The 15,579-nt window shown below is 44.9% G+C and overlaps 1 protein-coding gene across 1 annotated transcript in view; it reads left to right on the forward strand.

The window, feature by feature from the left end:
* SLC9A4 (solute carrier family 9 member A4) overlaps window positions 1-12,411 on the forward strand; it is a 61,827-nt gene extending 49,416 nt beyond the window's left edge. Inside the window, exons 9-12 of the mRNA XM_083170793.1 lie at window positions 6,145-6,238; window positions 7,542-7,661; window positions 11,345-11,429; window positions 12,110-12,411. Coding sequence (XP_083026919.1) covers window positions 6,145-6,238; window positions 7,542-7,661; window positions 11,345-11,429; window positions 12,110-12,408 — 598 coding nt within the window. The 3' untranslated portion in view covers window positions 12,409-12,411. The remainder of the gene's footprint in view (window positions 1-6,144; window positions 6,239-7,541; window positions 7,662-11,344; window positions 11,430-12,109) is intronic.
* Window positions 12,412-15,579: the final 3,168 nt, after the last annotated feature.

The raw sequence follows: 15,579 nt of genomic DNA on the forward strand, positions 1-15,579 counted from the left end.
AGCCAATCCCGGGATCGGGCATTTTTCAATCCCGAATGCCGGGATTGAAAAAATGCTCCGGGATTGGCAACCCTAAACGTATGGTAATGTCAAGGGAGCAACTCTCTTCATAAAGGGCTACCCGCCCAAAACGTTGACGCCGTGCAGTAAAAAAATCTTGTGAGTGCCATCTGACTTCGTTTGAGATATATATATATGGGATGCAGTTACGATCGCGGCGGTCGGGATCCCGGCGTTCAGAATCCCGACGCCGGAATCCCGACCGCCGAAATGCCGACACTTTCTCCCTCCTGGGGTGTCCACGACACCCCTGGAGGGAGAATAAATTAGTGTGCCGAGCGTAGCGAGGCACCGGGCCCGCTGCGTGGCGAGCGCAGCGAGCCCGCAAGGGGGGGCGATCCACGTCCCCCCCTTGTCGGCATTTCGGCTGTCGGGATTCCGGCGTCGGGATCCTGAACGCCGGGATCCCGACCGCCGGGATTCAATACTGAATCCATATATATATATATATATATATATATATATATATATACTGTATATATATATACATAATATATATATATATATATATATATATATTAATTTATATATAAAGGTAAATTATAAATATTAAGCCAGGCAGAGGCACTTACTAGCAGCGTTTTTATACTGGGTCTCAGTTTTCTGTCAGCAGACAGTGAGCTCAGCCTCTGAGCTCCTCCAGCTCCACACACCGTCCTTTCCCTTCCTGGTGTCCCATAGGCAGGCTGCACGCTGCAGCATCCAGTCCCTGCTGCTGCAGTCTGCTGCTCCACAGTCAGAGACCTGCGAGATGATTAAATCTCGCGAGAGTCTATGACTGCACGGTGACGCCGTCGGAAGCTCCGCAGCGGCTGGTGGAATTCCTCTGCCTGCACTGTCTGACTGCACACAAGATAATTAGACAATCAGACAGTAAGCACCCACCCGCCGCTCGCCGAGACCTCTCCCGTCCTCCTTTGATGTACCGCCGGCTGCGCCGCCCGCTACGTAGAAGCGCACTTGCTGGATTTTTTTTTTTTTTTTCATTTTGTGTGTTCTCGGACCCGGGCCCCCTGATAGGCCCGGGCCCAGGTAAAATGTACCCGCCCCCCCTGCCTCTCGGCGGCCCTGTCCGCATCCCCTCGCGGGCTTCACAGGTATCCGCGTCCCCTCGCGGGGCTCGCCACGCTTCGGGCTCGGTGGCTCGCTGCGCTCGCCACACTTTCTATTCTCCACTCCACGCCGACGTGGATAGTGGGGGTATGAAAAGGTCGGAGGACGCGTACCGCCGCTCCTCGCTTCGGGTTGACGTTGATCGTGGGGTGGCGTTAACAATTGGGGGGGCCATTTCACACTTCAGGGTGGCTATTTGGGGTCTGTGGGCCATTTAACATTGTTCCCTATGTAAAATCGGGTCAATTGGGCCATTTAACATTGTTCCCTATGTAAAATCGCGGTAATCGCGTCGGTCGCATCGCATGCGTTTTTTTGGCCGCATGCGACATTTTAACATGCATTTCTATGTAAAATCGCGGGCATCGCATCGGTCGCATTGCATGCCATTATAATGGCATGCGATGTACATGCGATGCCCGCGATGGGCGCCGTTCTAGGTAAAGAGTACCAAAAGTAACAATCCGTCCTTGAGGTAGATCCACATGCAGTGCAGCTATTTTCCGGAATGAGGCTAACCAATGCCTCAAAGAAGGGTACATGCAGAAAATGAACCAGAGAAGCGCACAAATGAGCATAAAGGTAAGTAATACTTTACATAGAAACATAGAATTTGACGGCAGATAAGAACCACTTGGCCCATCTAGTCTGCCCCTTTTTTTAAACATGTTACCTCAAACCATATTTGATCCTTATTTTTTTGTAAGGATATCAATATGCTTATCCCAAGCATGTTTAAATTGTACTACTGTATTTGCGTCTACCACCTCTGTTGGGAGGCTATTCCACTTATCTACTACTCTTTCTGTGAAAAAATTCTTCCTCACATTTCCCCTGAATCTTCCTCCCTCTAGTTTCAGTGAATGTCCTCGTGTTCTGTTGCTCCTCTTCCTGTGAAGAATGTCTCCCACCTGTACCTTGTTAAAGCCCTTGATATATTTGAAAGTTTCTATCATGTCCCCCCTTTCCCTTCTCAGCTCTAAAATATACATATTAAGATCTTTTAGTCTTTCCTGGTACGTTTTGTGATGTAGGCCATGCACCATTTTAGTTGCTCTTCTTTGTACAGTCTCTAATGTATTTATATCCTTCTGGAGATATGGCCTCCAGAACTGAACACAATACTCTAGGTGAGGTCGTACCAATGACCTATACAGTGGCATTATTACTTCTTTCTTTCTACTGCTGATACCTCTCCCTATGCAACCAAGCATGTGACTTGCCTTCTTCATTGCTTTGTTACATTGCCTACCTGCTTTTAAGTCCCTTGAAATAGTGACACCTAGATCCCTCTCTTCCTCAGTAGTTTCCATTATAGTGCCATTTATACTATATTAAGTCTTTGGATTTCTGAGACCCAAGTGCATGATTTTGCATTTTTTGGCATTAAACTGTAGTTGCCATTCTCTTGACCATTTTTCTAATCTGCCTAGATCCTCAATCATTTGTTTTACCCCTCCTGGTGTGTCTACCCTGTTGCATACCTTTGTGTCATCTGCAAAAAGGCACATTTTACCCTCAATTCCATTTGCAATATCACCAATAAAGATATTAAAAAGCACCGGTCCAAGTACAGATCCCTGGGGTACTCCACTTGTAACCTTTCCCTCCTTTAACTGTACTCCGTTTACTACAACTCTCTGTTTTCTGTCCTGCAACCACGCTCTTATCCATTCAACTATCTTAGAATCCAATCCCAAGCTTTCAAGTTTATTTAACAGTCTGCGATGTGGGACAGTGTCAAAAGCTTTACTAAAGTCTAGATAAGCTACATCTACAGCCCCACCTTGATCTATTACTTTAGTCACCCAGTCAAAAAAGTCAATAAGATTTGTTTGACATGATCTTCCCCCAGTAAACCCATGCTGTTTTGGATCCTGTAAATTGCTGGTTTTGAGATATTCTACAACTCTTTGTTTTAAGAGTGTTTCCATCAATTTCCCTACTACTGATGTAAGGCTCACTGGTCGATAGTTGCTTACCTCTTCCTTGCTTCCACTTTTGTGCAGTGGGACTACATTCGCTGTTTTCCAGTCCTCTGGGATTACTCCAGTAGCTAATGACTGGTTGAATAATTCTGTTATTGGTTTTACCAGCTCCCCTTTAAGCTCTTTTAGTATCCTTGGATGTATCCCATCTGGCCCCATTGATTTATCCACTTTCAGTTTTGAGAGTTCTGTGAGGACTTTCTCCTCTGTAAATGTACTTGTCTCTCCCTCAGTTTTCTGACTATACTTGCAACTTAACTGTGGCCCCTTCCCCTCTCTTTCAGCAGTGAATACTGAGCAGAAATAATTATTAATATTATCTGCTATTACATTGTCCCCCTCAAGAAAACTTCCACTCTCTGTCTTCAGTCTAATTATTCCACTTTTTGTTTTTCTCCTTTCACTTATATACCTAAAAAAAGTTTTCCCCCCTTTACCCACTGACAGGGCCATTTTCTCTTCAGCCTGTGCTTTTGCACATCTGATTACCTTCTTAGCCTCCTTCTGTCTAACAAGATACACCTCTTTGTCCTCATTCTTCTGCGTCTGCTTAAATATCTTAAAGGCCAACTTTTTTGCTTTCACAATACTTGCTACTTCTTTTGCAAACCACAATGGCTTTCTTTTTCTTGTGTTTTTCCTAACTCTTTTGACACAAAGTTCTGTTGCTTTTAGATTTGCACTTTTTAATTTTTCCCACTTATCCTGCACTCCTTCCAAGTTCTTCCACTCTGCTAAAGAATCCCTTACAGAGTTTCCCATCTCTACAAAATCAGCCTTCCTAAAATCTAACACCTTTGTTTTTGTGTGCGATGAGTCAGTCTCTGTCTTTATTTTGAACCATACTGCTTGATGGTCACTGGATCCCAGATTTTCACCCACATTTATGTCAGATATTCTGTCACCATTTGTAAGTATTAAGTCTAATATTGCGTCCTTACGAGTGGGCTCCCTCACCAATTGCTGGAGGGATGCTCCTTACAAGGAATTCAGCATCTCCCTACTTCTGGTGGAACTTGCAACAGGCAGCTCCCAGTTTACATCAGGTAGATTAAAGTCTCCCATGATTATCACCTCTCCTTTTAATGCCATTTTATTGATGTCCTGCAATAAGCTCTTGTCTAGTTCCTCTTCCTGACCTGGTGGTCTGTAGATCACCCCTATACGAAGAATCGCCTTCTCCCCTGTTTCTATGGTCACCCAAAGGGCCTCCGTTTTTTCTTCAATACTTTGTATTAAGGTAGTCTTTATATATTTTTTCACATATATTGCAACCCCTCCTCCAATTTTTCCCATTCTGTCCTTCCTAAATAAAGTATATCCTGGTATAGCTATGTCCCAGTCATGATTTTCATTGCACCATGTCTCTGTAATAGCCACAATATCCAGTTCATCCCTTGTCATTATTGCAATTAGTTCTGGGATTTTATTTCCTAAGCTCCTAGCATTTGCACACATAGCTCTTAAAGTTGTGTTTGTGCTTCTCCTGCTGCTAGCTATGTTCATCTTTCTGCCTATATCTATTCGGTTTTGATCGGCATTATCTTCTGTTGCAGTGGATAGGCTTTCTGTTCCATTTGCCTGCAGAGACAATACCTCTAGGTTGGGGGAGCAGATTTCTTCATTCTTATTTGTTTCACTGCCCCCCTCTGCTAGTTTAAATAGTTGCTTATGAAGCTTCCAAACTTCTCACTTAATAATCTTGTTCCCCTTGAAGATGGGTGCAGGCCATCACTTTTATATAAGGCTCTGTCTTGCCAGGTAGCTTGACTTTGACCTAAATATCCAAATCTCTCCTCGTTGCACCAATTCCTTAGCCAAACATTGAAGTTTCTAATTCTCAGAGTTCTATCTTCCCCTTGGTGTACTGGCAATACTTCTGAAAAAGTTACAGTGGTTGCCACCTGTTTTAGAGCAGTTCCTAACTTTCTAAATTCATCTTTTACGGCCTTGACATCAGCATTAACCAGGTCATTTGTGCCAAGGTGGACGATGACATCCACCTCCCCATCTTTTCTTGTTGCCTTTACAATTCTTAGCATGCGTTCTTTATCTCTTGGAGCTGTGGCTCCAGGTAAGCACCTTACTTGTTTCTCTACTTTACTTTACTGGTGTAACAAAGCTCACATACTGTACATGTAAGTTTAAAATAGCAGGTATGCAGTAGATATTTATAGTAACCCAGGGGGGCAGCAGTCAGACATAAACAATAAAGTGCAGACACCGTGCAGGCCACTGAGGACGCAGCCAGGAACCGGACAGACCAAGAGACATCCACAGCGTCAGGAGTTCCAAGTCCGCGTCATTGTCAGCCAAGGACTAATCCAACGCGTTTCATCATCATATACACACAGTATAGTAAATAAATAAACAAGTGCATTTTTAAAAATAAACACTATTTTAGCATGTATTTCAATATCATATGAAAACTATTAATTCATAAAATTTCACAACCACTACCAGGTTTGCTTCAAGAGCTGCCACATTAGGAAATGTTAGGTTAAACAGAAATCAACCAGCATTATTATTAGCTAAATAATAACCTGAATTATATATTATATATAATAATTTGAATTGTCTGGCCAAGGGAGACGGGCAGGGTTACGGGGTGTGTGTGTGTGTTATGGGGGAGCGGTGGTGAGCGATGGGGGTCATTGCTGGTACGGTATCATGTATGCATTAGTAGTATTTATGCATTATCAGCTGGCCAAACCCCCTCTGGAGACTGCCCAGACCCCTTAACATGGGACCCTATCACTGCAATACTCTGGTTGGCCCTTCATGTCTGATGCTGTCCACATACTGTAGTTTCCCTGAGAATCCTGATGATATCAGTGGTGTTGGCAGCTAGGTAAGAATATGGGCCCATTGTAGATGTGAGGCAACTATGCTCTCCAAGGTCTTGTAGGCAGTACAGCTCAGTCACACTCTGCACCTGCTTTTTTGCATTTCTATAAAGGTGTCTTCTGTTATTAATTTGTAGAACTTATAAAAGAGGAAAACCTGCCTTTTCCCCAGAAGATGTTGTACAGATGAAAGGCCTATTAACAAACAGTCTCTATCGAGTCCGTCAAAGGGTAAGATTTTTTTTTTTAAATATTAAGATATAGGCACTCTCATATAAGCTAATTTGATAAAGGGGAAATTACAGTCATTTATATTTGTTTTGCTTATTTATAAATGTAGGGTGTTTCTGTTAACTTTGTGCATGGTGCCATCCTTTATGCAGAGGGAGACACAAAGGCAGTGGGTAACAGAGGCAGAGGTGACATGGAGGCAGTGGGTTACAGTATGGTGTTCAGGCCCTTGGGTTCTCCTTGCAAGGCAGCAGCAGTGGTTGGCAGTCAGCTGGGTGCCCATACACACAGGCAGATGTACCGGTATATCTGCATCAGCCATGTCGCATGGCCCAGCTCATAAGTCTGTGAACAACATTGTTCACATACCTATCAGCTATACACACGAGCTGATGGTCCAGTAGATAAATTGTTCAGAGTCTCTAAGCGTTTTATATCAGCAAATGTGTAACCAGTCTACGAGCTTTTAATTAGTTGCTTGTGAATTAACCCTTTAGGTCCATACACGCTAGGCGATTATGACCAGCGTTTAGGGACAACGATTACCGCTGTCATAGCTGGGGGGAAAGCCGCTCTGTGCATACACACTGAGCGGCTTTCCATCTATCCGGCACGGGGGGGGGATGTGGACAGCTTTGCAAAGTGCAGCGCAATGCAAAGTCGTCCTCAAAGCCGCTCATCCGCTGTTATTACCAGCAGAGGAGCGGCTTTCCCGGCGATGATGTGTATGGGCCTTTTGAGTGTCAACGTTGCTGTGAGCGATCAAAATATCAAAATATCCGCTAAAAATGCAATGCTCACAGCGACTGTTCTTTTAGTATGAATACAAATACAGCCAAGCCAATTAATTGAAGTTTAGTTCAATATTGCACCCAGAAAAAAAAAAGAAAAAACATGCTGTGATCGGCCTGGTATTTTTAACAGCTATTCTGAGGATCTCTCACAGCAACGTTGGCATTTAAAGGGTACACTAAAAAAAGTTTGCTTGGCAATTTTCACACCTATTTTGACAAATTAATTTGGCACTCAAAGGGTTAATCTCTGAAGCTGATCGGTCTTTCATTCACTGTGCATGCATATGGTATTTTTTGGTGTGCCTATTTTAGCATTATTTACATATTTCACTTCCTGCTGGTTAGCCATAAGTGGGCTGCAGTATAGTAATGTTTATTATTATTTTTTTTTATTATTTAGCCGTTTTCAAATGTGCCTTCAGGTTAGACAAGGCAAAAAACAACAACCTACAGTATAATAGTGAAGTGATATTAAAATTAAATGTATACTCTGTCATTGTTTTGCTAAGACATCTTCATATGTCAAGTACAATCTACCAAAAGAAGATAATGAGAGACAAAACAGAGAAATACTTATTCGTCGCTTTTCAAGCATCAGAAAAGGAAGCAGCCTCCCATGGGAAGGACAGGTATGGAATATACATTTATAATGCACAGTCATAACAATCATTTACAGTGGGAGCAGAGTTAAGTTAAACAAACCATGCAAAACTACACTTATCATATGCTTATGCTTTACTGTTTATTAGATCCCCATCACACACAAGCTATATAGGTGATCATGGGTGCAAGTGGACATAAGTTGTAGTACAAGGATATAAGCACCTGTAATATCCCAAAATCAATGCCGCAACCTGTAACAAGGACTAGGTTTGGGAAAGATCAGAGAGGCAGACCCGTTTGTGAGGTTTCCCCTATCAGACACAATCACTGCACAAAACAGAGGATCCAATTCCTTTCTATTGTATCACATAACAAGCTATGGTAACATACCCTCAAACTGTACCGATTTAGCCGTACCGAATGTACTGTTTTTCTTGTGGCTCCCGCTCAGCTGTCACAACCGAGGCAGCATGGAGGCAGACAACCGTGCAGTGCTGTCACTGAAGGCGGCACCTGGAGAAGAGGGGCTCGCTGTAGTGCAGAGCTAGGCTTGTAAACTGACAGCACTGCAGCCAATGATAGCCGCCTCAGCGCACCACGGCAATCACAGTGCAGGCACTGCAGCCAATCACAACACAGGGGTCAGAAAGAAATTTGAATCGTGCCCGTGATGTTCCTGTATTACACCAGAAGTCCTGTATGAGGGCACACATGTCCTACTCCCTATTCTCCCATTTGGGTAAGTCTATGCTACAGGAAGGGTCAGACGCCAACTAGACAGAGTGTCATTGTGCGCCAGACACAGCGTCCCAGTACTCACTCAGGCTGGCTCCTGGCTCTGCTGCCCATGGGACCCAGCGGCGTCTCTGAGGATGTCTGAGCTCCAGCTGCATCTCTCAGTCGTACATAACAGCGCAGCTAGACCACGCCCCCTGTCACTCTGGTCACACCTGTTACCGCCTCACAATCCATAATTAACCGGGGGAAAACATAGCCATTGGCGGTGTAGTAGTTGGTGCAGTGCACAGTACACATTCGGAAAGGGGACGTGGTTACACCCCTTTTGCCCATGACCACGCCCCTTTGTTCATGGCCACGCCCCTTCCTGAATGTGTACCAATTTCTTCTCTTCAAATGTTGGAGGGTATTTGGTAACAATTAGGTGCCTCACTCCCAGCAGTGGTTCCTCCACCACCTTCCGATTAGCTCCACTCTCTACCCAATCTCCGGACAGACTGTGGAAACAAGAGCTCAAATGTGCTCCTTTTGGGATCTTTTAAGGCATGGCAGCCAGGAACAACCAGTATCCTCTGCAGAATTTCCCCAGGTCACTGCAATGGGTTCTTCATTGGATTTCTGGAGCCATCAGGTTCCTTTGCATACTGCCTGATTTCTTGGTGAGGCAAGAAGACATCCGGGAGATGCAGCTGTGATTCTCATGACGTTTCCTCAATGCTTCTGTCCATCCAGCAGCATGTCCTTCTTCTATCAGACACATAAAAGCCTCAATGGTGCTTTTGGCCCTTACACAAAGCCCAAGGACCTCTCAATTTGCCAGACCATTTTTTTAGTAATGCTGAAGGGGTCCGGCAGCCATTGAGGGCATTTCCTTAGCATTGGCTGCCTCCTTTAGGACTTTCCAGCAGGGGGTATCTCAGCGCAGGTCCTCTTGGGTCCTTGTGTGGGCTCCACACAGCCAGGATCCTCATACTGCAGCAGTTTCATGACAATCACATAGCTGCTGGCCCCCAGACATCTCCTGCCATCTCCATCCACCTGGCCACTGGGTATCTGCCTCCCTGCTGGTCTGCTCTGCTTTTCTGGTGGCTACATTGGTCAGCTCACATATGTGTCTGAATTACATGGCTGCTCCTACATAGGTGCACTTACTATCTGTGTGAAATCCCTGTCTCCCTTCAGCTGCTTCTTCTTATCCCTACTGCTGCTAAGTCCATCTGTGTCTCAGGGTCTGCACTTTTTCACTGGCCCAAGGTCTCCTGCCCCCATCAACTCCCCCCATACACTGATCCGATTTGTCCTAAGGACAAGTCAGACCAGTTTGCCCTTGAGAGCCCCCGGCAGCTCCCCGGGAGGCTCACATGTGATCTGGCACTTAATGTGCCATTTGTACAGTGGCGTAACAATAGCTCCGCAGACCCCGCAGTCGAGGGGGGGGGGGGCGCTGTGTAAGTGTGGGTGCCGGGGGTCTGTGGGGCTATTGTAATGCCAAACAAACACCCCCCCCCCCCGACCCGTGCCTTACTTTCTGCTGTCCTTCAGTACCAGGGACCTGCAGCCAGATCCCCTCCTGGCTTCTGCTAAAATTAACCATCATAAAATGTCCGCCCCCATAGAGCAGACAATTCTCTGAAACTGTCTGCTCTATGGGGGCGGACATTTTGGTATGGTCCTTTTTTATACCAGCAGAAGCCAGGAGGGGAGCCGGCTGCGGGTCCCTGGCACTGAAGGACACCGGAAAGTAAGGCACGGGGATGGGGGAGGCCGTGGCGGTGCAGGGGGGGGGGGGTTGGGTGTTCATTATGTTTACTGGGGGGGGTGCTGCCAACATTTTTGGTGAGGGGGGGTTGCGGTTTTGATAGTTACGCCACTGCATTTGTACTCACAATTGATTTATTGCATGTAATTCTCCCGGGGAGCTGCTTTGGTGGCAGGGGGCAGGGCAGCAGGGTCTGGCCAGCTGATGGCGGCCAGCTCGTAGTGGTGGGCAGTCGGGTCCATCCGAGCAGTGGCTGGAATCTTGTAGCAGTATTTTGCCAGGTAGCGGCATACGGCTGCTGAATATTTTGAAATGATTGGTTGGACATTGATTGGCTGAGAGAATTCTCTCAGCGAATAAGATGGGAGGCCGCTGGTTGGCTGATAGAATTCTCTCAGCCAATCAACGTCCGGCCAGTCATTTCAAAATATTCAGCAGCTGTATCCCTCCGCCCAGCAAAATGCGGCTACAAGATCCCAGCCGCCCACCGCTACTTGGATAGACCCCACTGCTTGCCACTACGAGCTGCCCGCCCCCCGCCACCAGCTGGCTGGACCCCACAATACAGGCAGGGAGGTCCCAGATCAGGTGGTCGGACGGCCTGCAGATCCGTCCATCGGACCTGAGGGGACATCAGACTGAGCCAATTTCAAGGCGCGAATTGTCAGAATCGGTCAAAATTGGCCCAGATCGGCTCAGTATATTGGCACCTTAAGATAAGGCTTACTCAGGCTCCAGTCACAGAAGGACACCATGACCGATAGTCGCAATTTTCCTCTTTTCCTTTGATGCAATTGCAAATGTAGGCAGGACATGATATGCACCTCCTCCTGCATTTGCATTGCCTAAGAATCGCATTTGGTAAGCTGTTGAAAGCAGATCCACGCCCATTGAGAACTGTTACATGTGCTATAATAGCTGTTATTTTTTGTTAGCGGGAATTGTTTGCCTGCACATAGAGTAATAGATGTAGTGTACATATTATTTATATAGACAAATAATAGGGCACTATTCAGCTGACATTGTTAAATATGTATTATGACCATCTTTTAGAACATAGTCTAAACATGAAAATTCAAATCACTTTAGTAAGATTCAGTCTTGAAAGGTATTTGATGGATAATTACACAGTTTTGATAAACCACAGTTGTATAAAAAAAATATTTTCCAAGTAATTTAATATATATATATATATTTTTTCATGATTAGCAGACGGATGCCAGAAAGGTACGCTATTTATCACTTCCCCATGGATCTTATAATGCAGGCCAATATAATGAACGAGAATCATTTCAAGGTAAATTCTGAAATAAGAACAGAATGATGTTCAATTTTAAATGTATATATGACAAACTGAATGCAGTGTGCACATAGTGGCCTAGATGCACTAAAGGTCCATTCATACTGGGTGTATAGACAGCGATCATCGCTGTCATTGCTGTGGGAAAAGCCGCTCAGTGCATACACACTGAGTGGCTTTCCCCGTCAGCGAGGGGGCGGACGGCTTTGCATAGCACAGCGCTATGCAAAGCCGTCCACAAAGCCACTCATCTGCTGGTAATCCAGCAGATGCGCGGCTTTCCCGGCGATGATACGGGAACGCAAATCACCACTCACCCGGGCCGTACACACAAAACACCAAGTTTGAGCGACTTTCAGCTCAAAATCGTCAAGTATGTATGGGCCTTAAGATTCAAATGTGATCAAATGGAGAGTGATGGAATGGAGAACAACCAACCAATCAGCTCCTACTTGTCATGTCACAGGCTGTGTTTGAAACCTGTCAGACAGGAGCTGATTGATTATCACTCTCCATTTTATCACTTTTGATTCTTAGTGCATCTGGCCCACATATTGTAAACATCACAGAGTTATATTTTATTAAGGTTTATAATTTATTTTGAACAGTACAATTTAAATAGGCCCACTAGGTCAATTCTCATATATTAAACATGACACATGTATGTCTTCATTCAGCTCCTGATGATGATGATGACTCCGTATTTTCAGAACGAGCGGGAATCCTAGCAGGTCCTGTGACCAGTTTTCCAAAAACTCTGTCAAACAAAACAAACGAAAAGAACAAGGAAACAAAAAACAAAACAAGAACTTTGCCACCAAAGGATAATGAGTCCCAGAAAAAGTTAATTGCAAGGTCAATATACCATCCTGCAAGGCCAAGACCTTACTTTGACATAGTGCTTGAGGAAGACGACGATGTTGATTATGATAATGATGAAGAAGCATATGTAGATTTCAACAATAAAGTATTGTAGCTAAAGCACCAAAATGGTGTCAAAAATTGGAACTTTTTCTCCTATTCATCACAGGAAACTGTAGAAGCTACATGCTTTACCTGGGACACTGCCAGATACTGTGCCCAGGTGCATGAGGTAACAATGTAACAGGGGAAGAGGGACAAAAGTTATCATTTTTTAACTAAAGTCACTTGTTTAGAAATGGACTTTCTAAGATCATAAGGAACTTTCTACAAACAGCCAGCCTTCAGTAACAACATTATGAAATCATTGTACTGTATGTAAAAAAAAAAAGCATTTTTTTCTAGCAAATTCAAAGATTGAATGGAATAAAGTTAAACAACCTGGTTTAGCAAGACTATAAAAAACAAACAATAGGGGTTAGTGCAGTGGTTCCCAAACTTTTTTGATCCATGGCACCCCAGAATATCAGAATGGTTTTCATGGCTCTCCTAGGACAAACAATTACACGTCATCCTTATTCCCAGGTATATGATGAGGAACATGATTCACTTCTGTTTATCCACATATATTTCTTATTACATTGACTATAAATAATTTGAATTGCTCCTGGATCAAAACCCAGGGCACACAGTTTGGGAACCACTGGGTTAGTGGAAACAATGCTAAAAAACAAATACCAAATGGCTAATTTACAGTAAATGTAGTTTGCTTTGTTGTACCCTACTGTATATTGTAACAAATATCAAATTTGTCTACTGTTTGTCTAACTTTATTGAATCCAGTCCTCCTCCATCAGAACATACAATAAGGTAACACTCAGAGACTGATCAACATGTGGAAAACTTTTTAGTTTTCATCAACGATTCGGGGAAGGTATCCCGATCATCTGGATAAAAAATACAGTGCAAAATAGAGGGCCCAGTGGCGTAATTATGGTGTGGCAGACCCCGCGGTGGCTTGGAGGAGCCGGCACCAATGGGGTCTGCGGGGCGCCGAGCGCAATTAATACAGTCTAAACTGCTGTTGCACCAAAAAGCCCCAGGCTGGCGGTGCGCGAAGTGCTCGGCAGCGCCGGCTGTGCTCTCACAGTACAGTCACAGAGTATATTGGCTGCCGGAATCCCCTGCAGCTGCTACGTTTAGATACTTTGCCTCCATCTTTCCGGCAGCAACAGGGCCATTTCAAATGTGGCACTGGATCATGAGCCCAATCAGAGCTTGCGGTCCAGCTGCCACTCTGATTGGCTCCTGGGCTGCGAGCTCTGATTGGCAAACGAATCGGCACTGTGAACTGCAGTTGCCGGAGATGTTCTCAGCAGGCACCTGGGGGGGGCCCTATTGTTCAAAAAGGCTGCTGTCAGTCAGCCTGCCAGCCCACCAGATCCGGTGAAGAGACCCGCGGCCAGCAGCTATTTGAGAGCCATAGCAGGGCAGCATCATTGTGCTACTGAGATTAAAGCAGTGCATTGCCACCACCCGGGAGAGATGACTCCTGCAGCCATGGCACTGCTGCTAGGCTAGACGGGCAGTGAAGAATTAAGGGGATTGGCCAGAATGGCTGGCCTGCTACAGTACCAGAGCAGAGAGAAAACAGGTAACCAGGGAAGGACTGGGCTTGCTTTGGGTGTGTGAGGCAGGATGCAGGGCAGGGGTATGGGTGAATAAGGCAGGGTTGCAAAACCAAAAATAATTGGAAAGCGCGCTATTATAAAGTTCAAGGCACCATGGATAAACACACTTTCACAAAAAGTTATTTTTTTAAAATGATCAAATAAGTATGAACGAGGCAGGGTTCAGGGCTGGGGTAAGGGTGTAAGAGGCAGGGTGCAGGGCTGGAGTATGGGTGTATGAGAGAGGGTGAAGGGCTGGGGTATGGGTGTGCGAGGGGCAAGGCTGGGGTATGGGTGTGTGAGGCTGGGTGCACCGCATGTAGGGAAGCCAATCCTGGGGAATTTTTTCAATCCCGGGATTCTGGATTTTTTTGCAAATACACTGATGAAAAGACCTCTGAGTGCCGCCAGTTATTTCCACACACATATATATATATATATATATATATATATATATATATATATATATATATATATATATATGCTGGCGATGCTCGGCACTCTGGTAGTAATGGTAGGTAAGGTGTGTATTTCGCCGGGTGCCCTCTCCAAGGAATTTGGATATACGTAGGTAGGCGGGCGGCACTCTCGGTCCTTGAATAGCTAGTGGGGTATGTCCAATAATGACCCCCGCAGCCAAGTTGTGATACAACGTTTCAATTTATCTTCCTCAGGTACAACCTGACAGGCTGACAGTATCTGAATTTATACATACAGGTATCACCTCGTGCAAAGGTCACATGGAGAAAGTGAATGCGTCATCTCTGGCAGCCCCTGCCAGCACCGATGACGTCAGATTGTAAACAATACACCAAAACATACATATAGTGCAAAAATAAGCGGGTACTGATATATACATATACAAATTCATCTCAGCGGGTCACCACGGGGTTCACAATGATGTGGAACTCCCGTAATATGGAATAGGGTTATTTTAAAAGAGACGTGTAGAATACATAATGGTTTATAGGCGAGTACTACTCTGTTTAGGAATGAAGTAGGTCAACCTAGGGTTTCGAGACAAAGGATAAAAGACCGCTCATAGGTAACAGTTATATGTGAGACTTTCATTAAGTCCTCTAGGTGATACAGTATCTAGTTCATGTATCCACTTTGTTTCCAGGCGTAATAGCCTGTTGGCCCGATCTCCTCCCCGTTTGTCCTCCTGCAACATATCACTCCGCTATAAAATGATAGATATGGTGCAGGAGGACAAACTGTTACCTATGAGCGGTCTTTTATCCTTTGTCTCGAAACCCTAGGTTGACCCACTCCATTCCTAAGCAGAGTAGTACTCGCCTATAAACCATTACGTATTCTACACGTCTCTTTTAAAATAACCCTATTCCATATTACGGGAGTTCCACATCATTGTGAACCCCGTGGTGACCCGCTGAGATGAATTTGTTTTGTAAAATATTGTACATATCACTGTATATATCAGTACCCGCTTATTTTTGCACTATATGTATGTTTTGGTGTATTGTTTACAATCTGACGTCATCGGTGCTGGCAGGGGCTGCCAAAAATGACGCATTCACTTTCTCCATGTGACCTTTGCACGAGGTGATACCTGTATGTATAAATTCAGATACTGTCAGCCTGTCAGGTTGTAC

The sequence above is a fragment of the Crinia signifera genome, chromosome 2, assembly GCF_055691185.1.
Source record: "Crinia signifera chromosome 2, ASM5569118v1, whole genome shotgun sequence".
Taxonomy (NCBI): domain Eukaryota; kingdom Metazoa; phylum Chordata; class Amphibia; order Anura; family Myobatrachidae; genus Crinia; species Crinia signifera.